The 16,625-nt window shown below is 39.1% G+C and overlaps 1 protein-coding gene across 1 annotated transcript in view; it reads right to left on the bottom strand.

Moving 5' to 3' along the window:
* ezh2 (enhancer of zeste 2 polycomb repressive complex 2 subunit) overlaps positions 1–16,625 on the bottom strand; it is a 91,179-nt gene that overhangs the window by 46,039 nt on the left and 28,515 nt on the right. Inside the window, exons 3-9 of the mRNA XM_048522206.1 lie at positions 15,326–15,454; positions 12,589–12,708; positions 11,308–11,428; positions 9,266–9,454; positions 5,638–5,740; positions 2,116–2,279; positions 804–895 (exon numbers count right to left, since the gene is read on the bottom strand). Coding sequence (XP_048378163.1) covers positions 804–895; positions 2,116–2,279; positions 5,638–5,740; positions 9,266–9,454; positions 11,308–11,428; positions 12,589–12,708; positions 15,326–15,454 — 918 coding nt within the window. The remainder of the gene's footprint in view (positions 1–803; positions 896–2,115; positions 2,280–5,637; positions 5,741–9,265; positions 9,455–11,307; positions 11,429–12,588; positions 12,709–15,325; positions 15,455–16,625) is intronic.

The raw sequence follows: 16,625 nt of genomic DNA, 5'->3' as shown, positions 1-16,625 counted from the left end.
AGAGAGCGCGCGAGAGAGAGAGCGCGCGAGAGAGAGAGAGAGCGCGAGAGAGAGAGAGAGCGCGAGAGAGAGAGAGAGCGCGAGAGAGAGAGAGAGCGCGAGAGAGAGAGAGAGCGCGAGAGAGAGAGAGAGCGCGAGAGAGAGAGAGCGCGAGAGAGAGAGAGCGCGAGAGAGAGCGCGCGAGAGAGACAGCGCGCGAGAGAGAGAGACAGCGCGCGAGAGAGAGACAGCGCGCGAGAGAGAGACAGCGCGCGAGAGAGAGACAGCGCGCGAGAGACAGCGCGCGAGAGAGAGAGAGAGCGCGAGAGAGAGAGAGAGCGCGCGAGAGAGAGACAGCGCGCGAGAGAGAGAGAGAGAGCGCGAGAGAGAGAGAGAGCGCGAGAGAGAGAGAGAGCGCGAGAGAGAGAGAGAGCGCGAGAGAGGAACAAGAGGGAGACCAACAGACAGGCACTGAGAACAACACAAAGAAGAAGGAAAAATAAGAGACTGTAGGTTTGTATAATCAATCATTATTATTAGAAATACGATCTCTTATGAGAAAATACCCTGATACTCATTCAAGGAGGTAAGTAATGTTGCAAATTAAGAAAACAGTATTGGAGGGTACTGCCAGAATTTGAAAAAGAGATAAGACACAAGACACTGGTGCATATAGAAAAGAGAGTGTTATGATAAACAATTCAGAGAATAACAGAAATGTTCTGAATTGCAAGTCTTAGTCAATTCACTTACCCAAATAAGACCCTAAAATTTGGATGTACATGGAGATGTGAGAATTCACCTAAAGGGCTAGAAAAACTTACCAGAAACAAACAGCAATCTGGTCCACATTGTTCCGTCTCTGCTCTTGTCTCTGGAGTTTTGCGTTTGTATGTATTAGGTGTTGCGTGAAAAGCTGCATCAAAACAAATTTAGCATCATGAATTTCTTGAACGGTTTTAATATAGCAAGCCTATACAAAATGTTTAATAAAATTAACCAGATATAACTAAGTAATCAACTTCCTCCAACAAAAGACATGAATAACAAAAACTTTGTCTACATTATGAGGGGTGGCGGCGGCGGGGTGGGGGGGGGGGGGGGGGGGGTTCAGGTCTGGATGACTAATCTGACTGAAACAATAATCAGGTGAATTTTCATTTACATACAACTTTACCACCATTTACAACTGTTTGCCATTCTCCAAGCACAAACCTCAACAACCAATTACTTGATAAACTTTCTGCTACCCACCAAATTGACCAGAATAATCCAAGCTTTAAAGACAGAGGAAGTATTTTAGAAACAGGACAAAATGACCTTCAAAACAGATCAAATAGTACTAAATTAGAGAATAATATTGCTGAAAAGACAATTCACCAAAAGCTTTCACAAGGCCCTGATCAGAATAAGAATGCCATTTTTTAAATGATCACAAAAAAGTTATGACAGATAAAAAGGCTGATGTGTAACCATGAAGAAACCAACAGGGAACCGTTAACTCCACGAGTTCCCATGTCATTCAGAAAAGGTGCTAGGTTTGAAACTATTGCATTCATTTGCTAAGAACAGGTCCCTGTCTATCAACGAGTATGGATTCTAGCAAGCATAAATGAGCCAAATTACAAGTTTAACTGACTATTGTAAATTGGCTATTAATGCACTCAGGATTGTTTTACAAGCACTGCCCAATCATAACATTTGTCATTAGCTGTGATTCTATGTTTTTGGGTTTTAAGTGCTTTGGCTGGTTGAGCAATGACTGCAAGCTACATATTATGAATATCTGAAGGATTAAGAGATTTGTTTTTCAGAAACAATGTTACCCAAGGACTCCTACCCCTTCAAAGCTCATTCCGATAGCAATGAAAATCATAGAGGCCTTATATTTAGAAAGACTAAATTGGCCATCCACAAGATTCCTCTGCCCATCCCCATGTCAATAAATATGATTTCTAAACCAGGTCAATCTCTGGTCAGCACTGTAAATGCAAACACAGAAATAATTCATGTTTTAATTATATAATAGCACACCCATTCTTGAGAGAATTGTTTGAGAAAGATACCTAATTAGTTATACATGCAAGAATTACTTGTGTTCAACATATACGTCAGCCAAGACAATATCATACTCACGGTGCAGGAAACAGTCATATTTAAAGCAACGCCTACAGAACAGAGTATGGAAGGAGTGCAAGCTCTGCTCTCGTTGAACTGATCTAGCATTTGGTCCATCAATATTTGGTGTGCACTCTGGAGGCAGTGCTCCAGGAAGTTGTTGCTCTGTCAATTCTTTGTACCTGTAACAACAACAAAAAAAAATCAAAAAAGTTCAGTATTCTGACATACTTATTATTCTCCCAATGGTATAATCACCAACAGCACAATTTTAAAACCAATGCACTGATCTCCAAGAATTAGTTGGATCACTTAGTTCCCTGTGATGAAGAATAATAAATACCATACACCAAAACAACATAACAAATAATTGAAAAGTCAGCGCACAAAGAATGAACAGAAACCTGCTATTCTTTGTCAGCTGGCGGGTTTAATTTTAATGTTTGCGTATGCACACACTTCTTTTCTTTGATTCTATACTTCTGCCTTTAGGTAGTATGATTATTTGATATTTTGTCTACCTCGTTGAAAGCTTCCCACTTCCAAAATGTTGATCAGTGAAGTGGCTTTTCTTCCCACCATGTCTCAAATCCATGTTACATAGAAAGAAAATCAGAGCAGTAAGCCACTAGGGCTCTTTGGAGACTGCTCCACCATTCAATATAATCATGGCTGATCATCCTACTCAGTATCCTGTTTCTTATATCGTTTACCCCATACCTTTTGATCCCTTTATTTCTGGAACCATCTAAATCCTTGAAAATGTCACTTTTTTTGCCCTCAACCGCTTTCTGTGGAAGACAATTCCAAGGGCTCACTACTCCCTGGATGGTTAACTTTGTATCTTAGATTGACTCTTGATGATCTTTTAACATGATTAAAATGCATGCAATTGTATTGTGGTCATTATTCACCCATTGGTCTGCTCTCATCAGTATTTGCTCCAATTCACTTCACCACTTATTTTTTCGCCAATCATTTGATTAAATAAGTCTCAAGAAAAAGTGTTAAAACGTGCTCTGTATTTGACAACATGTACGGCCTTCATTCCGTTTTAGCATGGAATAGGTAAAATGATTTATTTGATTGTGCCAGCTGATACCACAAAGGCCGTAATTGTTCATGTGCAAAATTCGGTGCATATGCCTTTTGTGAAACACCCTACCAGCTAAAGAAAAATGGTGACAACTAAATAAAACTGATATGAGCAATCGGGGCACTATTTTTGCCTTGTGTCTAAATTGCTTGTTGGTTTCTTCTTTTAAATCTAATTTAGTGGCTTGTAATGAATACCAAAAATTATAGCATTTCCCTTCCTCCTCCTTCCCAAACCACACTTCATTCCATTGAATTCAATGTTGTGCAGCTCCTCAAAAATCAAGCTTGTTAGTCCACCATCTCAGAACCATAAATTAACAAGGGGCGGCAGAGTAGATCAGCAGTTAGCACTGCTGCCTCACAGCACCAGGAACCTGGGTTCAATTCTACCCTCGGGCGACTGTCCGTATGGAGTTTGCACATTCTCCCTGTGTCTGTGTGGATTTCCTCCGGCTGCTCTGGTTTCCTCCCACAATCCAAAGATGTGCAAGTTAGGTGGATTGGCCGTGCTAAATTACCCAGAGTGTTCAGGGATGGGTAGATTAGGTGGGTTTATAGGGGAATGGCTCAGAGTGGGATGGTCTGAGAGTCAGTGTAGACTTATTGGGTCGAAGGGCCTGTTTCCACACTGTAGGGGCTCTATGATCTACGAACCCCAAAACATTGGAGAACACAAGATTTGGAGATGAGGAAGAACTAAAGCAATCAATCAATCAGGGTAGAAAAGGAATAGGGTTGGGGAAATGGATAGGATCAAAGCCCTACAACATACATCCCAGAGTGTTTATGAAAGCATCCAGAGAAAGAATGGACACACCCTCTGGAACTGTTTCTATGGATCAGCTTGCAACTGGAACTAGGAAAGCACCCATGTGGTCAACGGTAACCCATCATGAAGCTTGACACCATAGGACAAGGTATTTTACAAAACTTTACAAGGTACGACCCCACTGTGTCGGTAGCTAACCAGTATGGATGCAGAACTGGCTCATGGGCAGAAAACAGCAAATGCAAATAGGGTTTCTTTTTCTGGTTGCAAGGAAGGTTGCTGTATCATAGCCAAATTAGCAGACAATACAAAAATTGGTGGACAGGCAGATTGTGAAAAAGGGATACGAACAGTATATAGAGAGATATTTGATGGGTGAAGTAAGTGTGCAAAAGAATGTTGTCAAATGGAGTACAATGTGGGAAAATGCAAAGCTGTTCAGTTTGGAAGGGAGAACAAACAAATGGATATTATTTAAATGGAGAAAAGCTGTAACATAAAACAGGACTCGGAGGCCCTTTTGCACAAAACACAATGTTAACATGGGTTCATGGAATGCTGACTTTTATTTCATGGGAGTTGGAATATAATAGGCAAGTCTTGCTTCCCTTCATGCAAGACCCATTGGAACTCCTTGCCACAGAGCTGTGGGACATCATCTGTGTGTACATTTAAGGCGGAGATAGATTTCTGAACAGTTGGGAAAATCAAGGGTTATGCGAAAGGGGAGGAAAATGGATGTGAGGAATGTACAAATAGCCACGATCCTATTGATTAGCAGTTCAGGCTTGAGGGACCCTAAGACTATAACAAATAGGAACAGAAGGAGCCCATTCCACTGGGACTTTATCCACTCTTCACAACTAGCACACAACAGCAGTACGCATCATTTAGCAGGTGCGCTACAATAACAAATCAAGCTCTTCCAACAGCATCTGCACCAAGAAGCTCCGACAATGTTACGCTGGGAACAGAACGACAGGCCTCCAACCACTATTCTTTGTACTTGTGCGACTCACCATTGATAAGAATTCTGGATTCCCACTGACTTTAAATTAGTCAGGATTCCTAGATACAATACTTGATGAAACTCTTCCCAAAGTGTTAATAGTTATTTTCAACTCGTCTTTCGCATTCAACCATTTTTTATTCTCCTATGTTTTGAGAAAGGTTGAAAAAAGCCTCAAGTGAGTAATTGTTATCAGGCTGTAGTGCTACTTAACAGTGCTACTAATGACAGCCTCCATTGTATTATTGAGAATAGATGAAGGGCTAAATTGTCTTGCCCTGGTTTTTAGTAGACAAGGACACACCAGAGCAATTTTCTATATTACTCAGCAGATGTTAATATTCTACTAGAACAGCTTGGCTGGAGCTAATGCTGGTTCTAGAGCACAAAATCTTTACCACCACCACAGAGTTTTTTCATGTCCTACAATCTTTGCTACATCCAATGCTGTCAGCCATTATGCAATATTTCTTTGTTTAGGCTGAAAATTTCTTCTCCATGTTTAGTTTTCAGTGTACAGCACACTATTCCACTGCTTTGACCATACTATAAATGGGCTGTTAAAGAATTAACAATTTGGGTACTTTACAGAAACAAATCAAGTTAAGCTGGCATGAGGCCACCATTTTTTAAAGGTGCATTCAAACCACCCTAAAGTACTTACTTTTCCTTCAGCTCATCTGGTGTACCTTTATCTGGGAACATAGATGAAATTGCTTCAAATATCTTGTCACAAGGCTTTTTCTTCCCTTCATCACATTCTTTAACTGTGGGCAAAATCGAACCAACGATTATCACTACTATGTTTCCCATCTACAAAGATCTAACTTAAAGTGTAACACTAATTTGAGACCATAGTCATATTGTTTACAGTAAAGCCACTGTTGCCACACACTGGGGTGGTCCACAAGTTGCTAATTTTTATACCTCGTTTAGCTCCGTTTGCTTGCTGCCACACCATCCCCATGCCCCAATTTAACTGTAATAGCAAAGCTTTAGTTTTGAGACACGATCAAAGGCTACTTTATTACACAACTGTTGCTGAAGGCTACCAAGTAAAGTGTAAACACTGCTAGATTAAATACAGATGCAAAAAGTAGTCCTTTTACTTGCTTAACAAATCTTTCTGAAGTGAATGGTGGTAAAAGCTTGAACTTGAAATTGAAATTTAGCAGGCGCAACTGCTTCCATACTTGAATGGTTAAAAGTTTCTCCCACAGATGGGCTGAACGGATTCTGGAGGCAGTGAAGACTCTATATTCACTTTTGTGGCTTACAGATTGTGACCCTTGGTAACCTGGTTCAGTACAATAGGCCTTAGCTGGTTTGGCCTTTCCCCCCCTCCTTATTAGGAACGCTCTTTCTGACACCATCTCTTGAAGTTCTTGGTGTTCTATTTAAAATGGGGGTCTCAGTCTTACACACAGTCTAAAATTAAGTTGGCAGCTATGTTATCTCTTAAATTTAAAGAATTCCTACAAACCAAAGTTTATAGGGATTCTTCCACGCTTCTGATTTTTTCTTAAAAGCACTGGATTCTCATACTTTTAGAAAGACTCGTTTGTGTTTAAGGATCACTCAAATTCCAAATATCTCCCCTTGCGGTTGATGCTAAGGTAACACATCAATCTGCCTTTTTAGCAAAGGTGAATCAACAAGGGACACTGACATAAAAAATGGCTTCCAGGAGTTAAGATCATGTCCATTTCATGTTAAATTACCTAATGTGTTTGTGGTAGCACAAAAGCAGAACAAAAAACAATTTAAAACATGGTATCACATTGAGTGGAAGCATGTCCTATTCCCGACTTCAAATATGGACAACATTCACTATTCCTTGATGTATTTTCTTTTGCATCATACATCACAGTTGAAACTTCCTACTGTTTGAGAAAGTGTATCCTTCAGATAATGAATTAAGCTGTTAAGTGACAGTCTTATGGTCAGAAGATGCCTCAAAAAAATAAAATAATGAGTACTGGTGAACTATAATCAGATTATTTTCCTAATCAATCTATTTTCAGACATACTACTATACATCTCTGGAATAGTCAGAACTTGAACACAAGTATCCTCGGCCAAAGACAAGCATATTACCACAGCACAACAAGAGCTATTGTTTCAAAAAAAAAAAGCAGCTGCCAATTTGCACGCAAAAATCCAACAAATAACAGTTATTTGGTCTAAGTAAGTCGAAAGAAAAGATCGGCAGGCAAAACCGATTGCACAAAAAATGCCTTTAAAAAGGAAATAGTTCAGGTACAATTGAGGTACGTTGCCTCAAGGAAGGATGATCAAAGCCACGCTTCTCATTGATAAAAAAAGGTAGAGTGTTAAATAAAACAGAAAAAAACTGTGCCCATGACAGGTGTCAGAACAAGGTGAACTTAGAAAAGTTCAGAGAGAAAACTTTTATAAAAAGCAAAAGGGGTTATGAGAAAAGACTTCTCTTCATTTTGAGAGAATGCAAAAGCCCATCAAAATATAACTGAAAAAGATGGCAAAGTGAGAAATGAAACTCATTAGTGACCAAAAAAGAGAATTGGCACAGATATAGCAGACATGCCTGAAGTACAAAATAACAAAGTATTATATGCTGGCTGTGCTGAAAGTTGATAAGTTACCAAGGCGGGATGAGATGTGCCCCAACAATCTATGGCATTCTGGAGCCATCTCTTTGTAATGGCCATCAAGAAGTTTTATTTATTTCTATTAGCTCTCAGTTCACGTTTCCTATGCTGTATGCATCATGAGCCTTTTCTTTCTTCATTCTTGTAAACCCATTGCTTTAATTTACTCTTCACTTTGTACACATTGTTTAGCCCTTCCCATATTAAATTTTGCTAGCTTTGACTCTACTCTTTGACACACTAGATCTTCCCAATTGATACCCTTGCCTTCATTAGGTCAAAACCGTGCCTATGTAACCATACAATGTACAAGTAGCCCATTCAGCCCATCAAATAATCTTCATCACTTAATGCGATTATGGCTGATCTGCTAATCCTCAACTCCATTTTCCTGCCTTTGCCCCACAACTCTACTCCCCAACTGATAGATTGGCACATCTTTCAGCCTTGATTAAGCTTAATGATTCAGCATCGAAAACCCTCTACTGTAAAGAATTCCACAGATTCACCAACCCGAAAATAAAAAAATTTCTCCTCATCTCCACCTTAAATCTGTGACCCCCAATTTTAAGATTAGGCCCTCTGGTCCTGGACTCTCCCACAAGGGACAATAGCCATTCAACATCTATCTTGTTAACTACTCTAAAAATTGCTTATGTTTCAATAAGGTCACGGCTCATTCTCCTAAATCCCAATGAGTACAGGCCCAACCTGTTCAACCTCTCTTCATAAGACAGTCCCGCCATACCTGGGATGGGCCTAGTGAACCTCATTTTTCCATTTCTACATTCTATCCAGCAAGTTTCTGCCCACTTGCTTAACTTGTCTTTATTCCTTTGCAGACTATCATCTTCGCTACCTATTTCATTCACAAACTTGACTGCAGTACAGTCGCTTATCTCATTCAAATCACTAAGATATAAATACTTGTAGCCCCAGCACTGATCACTGCAGCAACACCACTCGTTATAGATTGCCTTCATGAAACTACACCCACAGCCCACCATCCCAACTAGGTTTTCAATTAGTTAGCCAATCCTCTATCCATGCTAACATACTACCTCCAATATCATTTATCTTAACTTACGTAGCCTAATATACGGTATATCATCATGCACCTTCTGAAAAATCCAAATATATTACATCTATTGTTTCTTCATCTTGTAACTTCCTCAAAAGAGCTCAAATAAATTTGGCAGTCATGGATTTCCCCTACATGAAATCATGTTGAGTCTGCATAATCATTTTCCTTAATCTTGTACAATAGAAGAACACATTTCCAATATTAAAAGATTAACCTAAATGGCCTATTTTGTACCTTTCTCTTGTTATGCAGCTCACCAGAACACTGGTCCCAGCACAATTCAAGATCAGATGTCTATTTTCCAAACTGTCAGTGTTCTACAGACCAGATCCTACTACACCAGACAGACAGACATTCATTTCTTCAAAACTGGTTTGTCCTGTTCCACTTCGCAAACGGTTTGGGTCATAATTCAAAACATTGCCATTTTCCAGGTTCTACTTCATAAATTGGTACAAAGTCCCAGAGACTAGCCATATGGAACTCTTTTCCCTGTCCTGTGACAGTGGAACCTACATGGACCATAACGGCTAAATACTCCCTTTCTCGATACATCCCGTGCAAATTTATACCCTTACCGTCCATATTGATCTCCTGATAATCTTTCCTGGAATCATTGCTTTCTTCCCTGATGTCACTTCCGTCAGTCTTCTCAGATTTGTTCTCCTGATCATCGTCATCATCATCATCCTCTTCATCATTATCACTGTACTGGGTCAAAGCATTTACCAGCTCCACAAAGATCTCATCATTGATAAAACCACATTCTGCAATATCGAAACAAAGATCACAAAATGATGTGTCAAATGGCATAGACTTGAATTAACATAATGCTTTTAAATCTTTTGCCTTTCTTCCTTAAATGAAATGCCCTTTAAAAGCAACAGGTGCATCACAGCATTTAGAACTATAAGGAATAGGAACTGGAATAGGCCATTTGGTCCTGTAGCCTGTTCCAACATTCAAAACAAAAAAAGACTACGGTTGCTCAAACATTCTCCTCATTTCCTACCTTTTGTCCATAAACCTCGATTTCCTTACTGATCAAGGCCCTACTGTCTCAGGCTCCAACTATACACAAGGATTCTGCCTACAACAGCCCTCTTTGGCAAGGAGTTCCAAAGATGCCCAACTCTCAGAAGAAATTCCTCCTATCTCAGTCTTTTCTAGAGACACTGTCTTCTGCTCCTGAACTTAACCAGGAGGAGAAACATCCTGTCAACAATTACTCTGTTGAGCCCCTTCAGAATCCTGTATGTATCAACAAGATCACTTCGTAATTCTTCTAAACTCCAATGAGTAACGTGATAGATCTTCTGACTTGAAACTACACATTCTTGAATTCAACGTCACTGGACATTCTTGCAACTTGATCGGGGTTTCCCAGAACTTAATAATGAGGAAAAATAATCAGAGTATGGTTTGGTGGGAAAGGTACAAAATGATTGCTGTACATCGCACCTGCTAATGCTGCATTAAAACAAAACCAACACCACGCATACGTAGTGGGACCTAACATCATTGAACAACAATGGAAAGTAGTAGCTAGTCACAAAAATGATGCTGTTGAAAGTATATACAAAATAAAACAAAGAGATCCAGGGCTCAATGGCCTGAATAATACCCCACGTTGACAGGGTGTGACAAGATTTAGACTGTGAGACCTTTGAAAAGGTGGCAACAACAGTACTGTTGTAACAAGTGTCCATACATAGCAACAGGATCTTGAGCAAGGTAGGGGAGACCTCATTTCACACAGCAACGACTAGGTGAGTGCAGCAGAAAACAGGTGTTTTGACAGCTCCGTCCCCTCCTCTCAACACTGCCTCCCAACTCTGGTGCAGCAGTGAAGGTGTATATTGTTGACATCTCCGACAAGGGAAATGTTCGCTTCAGTCCAGACCTCCAACTCAACTCTCCCACTACCACAGACCTCCCCAGTGGCTCATGCCAAGAGCGGCACACACATATACAGGCTCTTCCTTATTGTGAATAGGTGGGTGAAAGGCTATGTCGGCACACGTGCGAAAGTCAGCTATGCATCTGGGCAGCTATGATGAAGGTTGGAAAGTTCAACTCCTTTGAAACAAAAGAGTACAGAAACAAACAGTGGAGGAATGGAGGTTAGATTTCAAACTTTGAAACAAATCATGCATTTTAGCTTGGAAACAAAGTAATACTCATTTTCAACTACATCTGTTATATTCACATACAAAATATCAAAACATGGAAGCACAGAAATCAATTTCATAAAACAAAATATATTACACATGTAACAGGTTTCATAATACAAATGTTAACTGTGAAAAATGCTGAACAAATACCTTAATAATGGAAATTATGATGACATAAAAAATGAACAATGATTCTTAAAAAAAATTCCATAACAAGCCATTACATTTAAATAGCATTTAATTAGTTCAGTACAATTTGTCAGTTTCACCAAATTAACCTTAAGAAGCAGGAAAATGTATTTCTTTTTGTAGGTATTCATGCATGGACTTTTGGGTTCAAATATTAACATATTCCATATTTTAGAAAAAGCCAATAAAAGTATGATTGAACTAATATTACTATACAAACAATCAGTCAGTGTAAAACAGCAAATGGACAGCATTACCTCTGTCTCCATGTACTTTTCCATCATAGTTTTTGATAAGTTCTTCAATAAAAGTCCCATCCTGATCCAGGATTTCATCCCCCATGTAAGGAATGTTGTGTAGAACAGTTTCATCTTCCACCTTAAATTAACAAAAGTCTTTAACATCTGGTTATATAGGGCTTTGGCTCGACCACATTTGGAAGACTGTGTACAGTTCTGATCGCCATATTACCAAAAGGATGTGGATGCTTTGGAGAGGGTGCAGAGGAGGTTCACCAGGATGTTGCCTGGTGTGGAGAGCACTAATATGAAGAAAGGTTGAGTAGATTAGGATTATTTACATTAAAAAGATAGAGGTTGAGGGGAGACTCGATTGCGGTCTACAAAATCATGAGAGGTATAGACAGGGTGGATAGCGAGAAGCTCCCCCCCCACCCCCAGAGTGGGGGACTCAATTACTAGGGGCCATGATTTCAAGGTGGGAGGGGAGAAATTTAAGGCAGAGGGTGGTGGATGCCTGGAATGTGTTGCCAGCGGAGGTGGTACAGATGGGCACGACAGCATCATTTATGATGTATCTAGACAGATAGATGAATGGGCAAGGGAGCAAAGGGACACAGATCCTTGGAAAATAAGTAACAGGTTTAGATAGAGGATCTGAATCGGTGCAGACTTGGAGGGCTGAACTTGGGTTCCTATGCTGGAATTTTCTTTGTTCTTTGTTTTGTTCTTAGTTATAAAGACAGAAATATAGCAAGCATTTGCAGTTCATTTTTGACGTTCTATGAAGTGCAATGTTTAAACACATGTGGAATATTAGTCAGTTCTCAAGAATTATACAATTGTCAGTTTGGAGGAGTCTTATGATTTCTTTGATGGTAGAACCAAGGAAAAGTTACAGTAAATTTAAGTCCAAAGTGAAAAGCATCATTTTCAGGAACAGCAAAATCAAAACAAGCTCTTTAAAATATGAGAAGAGTCCTAACTTCTATCAGATGTAGACACCAGTGCCAATGCTTCCTTTGTAACAAAAGATTTCTGGACCATGGGCTAGTTAAATTCTGAAAATAGTCTGCATGAAAAATACCTGTCACTTCCGTCATTAACAAATACAAGGAGCTATTTCATTAAAAGTAAACTGAACACCTAGTTTGGAAACAAGAAATAAAATTAAGTAAAGATTCTTCCTTTGCTCGAATGAAAATAATATTAAGAATTTGAGTGGTCTTACTGTCCATGAATGCATTGCAAATAAATGTAAAAAAAAACTTAATGCTTGCTTATGCCTGAAACACACACCATGAAATTTTGCTGAAGGGGAGACCAGGAGTACATAACTGGAATTGAGGCCACTGCATTCAAAGTCTTCAGGGGAATGACTTGCTTTGGAAATTCTGAGAATCCACTTTCCACGGCACACTAGAAATAAACAAAAAAAAAAAATCTTAGGACATGTGGCGGAAGATAATTGGAGGAAACCCATTGTTTCAGGTCAACCAACTATAAAGGTTAAAAAGCACAAAACCACAGAAATTTATAAAACAAGATACGATTTGACCCACAAAATAAGATTTTTTTTTAAAAAATGGAATAATCTACAATGAGTCCCACTTCCCTCTGTATTCTTCGAAGTACTATATTGTTTTTCTCCTTCAAATATTTATCGATTGCATATCAGGGGAAAGAAAGCTATTCAACATCTATTTCTTGCTAACTGGCAAATCATAATCCATTTCAAACTCTGTGCCCAAAGCCAGTAACATGACAATGATCTCCACACACTGAATAAATCTTCTGGTCAGAAGTTCTATAATATGCCTGAACCAGACTTTCATTGCTTCCTGCCATGAGCAGCCTATCCCCCACAACCACCAAACACAAGCTGCAAACTCTCAAAACTGCAATGTCAAACATTAATCATTTATTGAAACTTAAAAAACACTTTAAAAGTCATTTTTACTTGTTACTGAATGATGTCAGTAATTGTAATGCACACCTCATCAACAAATGAACTTTGTATGAATTTAAGTGATCTTGGTGATACAACAAAATTAATCAGCAACAACTTGCACAATATTATAAACTACCCTTAACTCAATCTCAAGAGTTCACATCTGAATTACACACAAACATATCAAATCAACTCATGAGCATTTAGATTAGGAATAGAAAGTAGTCCACTGTGCTGCGAGTCTGCTCCGCCATTCAATAAGATCGCGGTTGTTCTGTGTTTCAAATCTCGCATTACCATTTCCCCAGAAATTCCTATCTGGTCCCTTGTCTGACAAGAATCTACCTACTTCCACCTTAAATATATTCAATTACCTGACCTCCAACAGCCAAGGCAGAGAATTCCAAAATTTGCATTAAAAAAATGTTCTGGTCACATACTGGTCACTGGTGTCTTTACTTGGAAGTCATAATTTAAATCAGTATCATGACACAATACAAAGACTATTGCAACCTGCTCTCAAGATCGTCCTTTGCTCAGAAATGTTGTGGAACCAACTTGAAACTATTAGTTGAAACCACTAGTAACTATTGCCATTCCCATGTTACAAGCACCCATTGTTCGTTTTGGTTTACTTTGACCCACATCTGGTCCAGTGAGTTCTCCCCCCTCTAATGCTTCTCATCCCCACCCAAACTGGGATTTTGATTTCTAGAACCAAGGTAATCTCTAACAATTGCTTGCACACATGAAGTGTACTTTATACTAAAAGACACCTATTTTAAACACAAAGGTATAAGAAATATTGATCTTGGGCTGATGTTTTCTTTTATTATATTTGTAACCCAAATATGGATACTTAGTAATAGTAATCTAACTAAAATTAATGGCTACATGGTTTTGAAGATTTTATCCAGTCAGTCAGTAGCGCTAATTGAAGTTTAATTCAATAAAATCTATGAGTGAGCAAATAACTATTGACTTTTTAGGTGGAGGTTTCAAACAAGGCGCAATCAGCTAAAAGTCAACTAACCAAAAAGATTTTATGGACAGTATCCAACACACCAAAAGCAGCTCCACCAGATCACACAGATAGTAGGAACTGCCGATGCTGGAGAATCTGAGATAACACGGTGTGAAGCTGGACGAACACAGCAGGCCAAGCAGCATCAGAGGAGCAGGAAAGTTTGACATTTCGGGTCGAGATCCTTCTTCTGAAGAAGGATCTCGACCTGAAATGTCAAACTTTCCTGCTCCTCTGATGCTGCTTGGCCTGCTGTGCTCATCCAGCTCCACCAGATCATGGCCAAGCACTGACGGATACCAAGAGAAAGGGAACTTTACTTTCTGAATCTGCAAATGGTCAATCCAGGTCACAATGACAGCCAAGACTTTATTAGACTTTAAGAGGTGCAAGACAAAACACAGCCATAATTGACGTATTAGTTTCTTGGAAAACACCCAAATTTGGAAAACCAGCCAATTTTAAAAATTTATTCAGAATATTGGCATCATTGGCAGTAATTCCCGATTCCTAATTGTCCTTGAGATGGTGTTGAGCCTCCTTCTTGAACTGCTGCAATCTACTTGGCATAGGTACTTCAACAATACTGTTAGGTGGGGAGCTCCATCCATCGTGGATGACAATAAGCTTCGCCAAATAAAACAAAGTGTGCTTTTGTAGTAATAGGTTCAAAAATTGAAAATATCTGCTTTTACGCATGTCTTGAAAGCACAAAATATTTTGGAGGCAATAACCACGACATAGAAAGAAACAATTTCAATCTCAATTCATGCCCATATTTCAGATTTTTATAATTAAAGGCTTTAGAGACTTCTGCAGCCAACAGTTACCAATTATCTTTGGTTAACACAAGTATGCAAATTATTTATAGAATGCTGACTAACTAGCCTAAATTTCACACATGCAGTGAATGTCTTATATATTTATATAAATTAATAATACTTGGCAGCATTGGATAAGAGAAGGTAAGAATTATTATTTGAATTGGGTGGATGGCTGCACACAAAGCTTTATGTTTATCACAAATGCTTTACCCAGTCAAAAAAAAAATTCTATTATACCTCTCTGGTACCACGCATTGTGCTCACAGAAGTCATGATATGAACAGGTTGTATCCGATGTTGCTTCCAATCTTGATTCAAAATTTCTGTCTTTTCTTTGATTTTTTGACGATTCGCATTGAACATGCTCTGTGAAGAAAATCAAGATATTTGTTTAAATTGAATTTATTGATACAGACGACAAAACATAACATACATAAAAGCAAGTGTGAGGAAGAAGGACGTCACGTGTCTCCTCTGGCCTGCTCTGTCATTCAATGTGATCATGGCTGATCTTACATGTTTCAAATTCCACATCCTCACTGGAACGAGACAATAACTTTTAATTTCCTTACCTAACAAAATTGTGTCTTCATCTGCCTTAATGATATGGAGCTTCAAATTTCACAACCCTTGGTGCTGGTGAGGTTTTCTTTTTGGAGGAGGAAAATGTAATTTCTATCTTACAAAAGATGCTCTCTAATCCTGAAACAATGTCTCCTATTTTTGGATTTGACGACAAGAATAATTGCCACGTCCACCTTGTCAAGACTGTTTAGGATCTTATAAACTTACTTTCAAAATCAACAGCACTGATATGTTGGGGCTTGAACCTACCCTTTTTGATCCAAAGCGAGCACCACCAAACTACACCTCAGCAGCCACTCGGGATCTTGTATATATGATTCAATTCACCCCTCACACTTTTAAATTTCAGTACAAATGAGTCCAGGCTGTCAAAATTATCCCCTAGCACAACCTGCTCATTCCAGGCATCAACCTAGTATACCACTTCTGGACCTCCTAAAATGCAATTACATTCTTCCTTAAATAAATAGGCCAAGCTACACAGAGCAATCAAGGCATCATCTCACCAACGTCTTATAACTGATGGATATCATCTTTCTGTATATTCAATGTCTCTTTTAATAAAGAGGACAGTTAGCAGACACACACGGGAATTCCTCAGGGCACAGCAAACACAGAAAATCAGACCCCATATACAAACCTACGTGGAACAGAACTGGAAATAACAATTCACTGTAACAGACCAGACAGTATAAATTCCAAGTAGAATAGAACAATATCACTTCGGAGGAGGCCCAACTGATGATGTTACCTAACGTGGTGACAAAATATCTGAATGAAAACATCAGCAAGCAAGTCAACAGCCTCAGGATAGTAACCCATTAGCCACCTTAATTACTTGCTGAACTGCACACAAAAATGTGTAATTTGGGCACTAGAACATCCACATGGTCCTGCACCTCAGAATTCCGTAGCTACTCTCTGTTTAAGTGTACCTGTTTATTTTTAACAT

Source organism: Stegostoma tigrinum, chromosome 2 (genome assembly GCF_030684315.1).
Source record: "Stegostoma tigrinum isolate sSteTig4 chromosome 2, sSteTig4.hap1, whole genome shotgun sequence".
Classification (NCBI taxonomy): Eukaryota; Metazoa; Chordata; class Chondrichthyes; order Orectolobiformes; family Stegostomatidae; genus Stegostoma; species Stegostoma tigrinum.
This window is presented reverse-complemented; position numbering and strand designations above follow the sequence as displayed.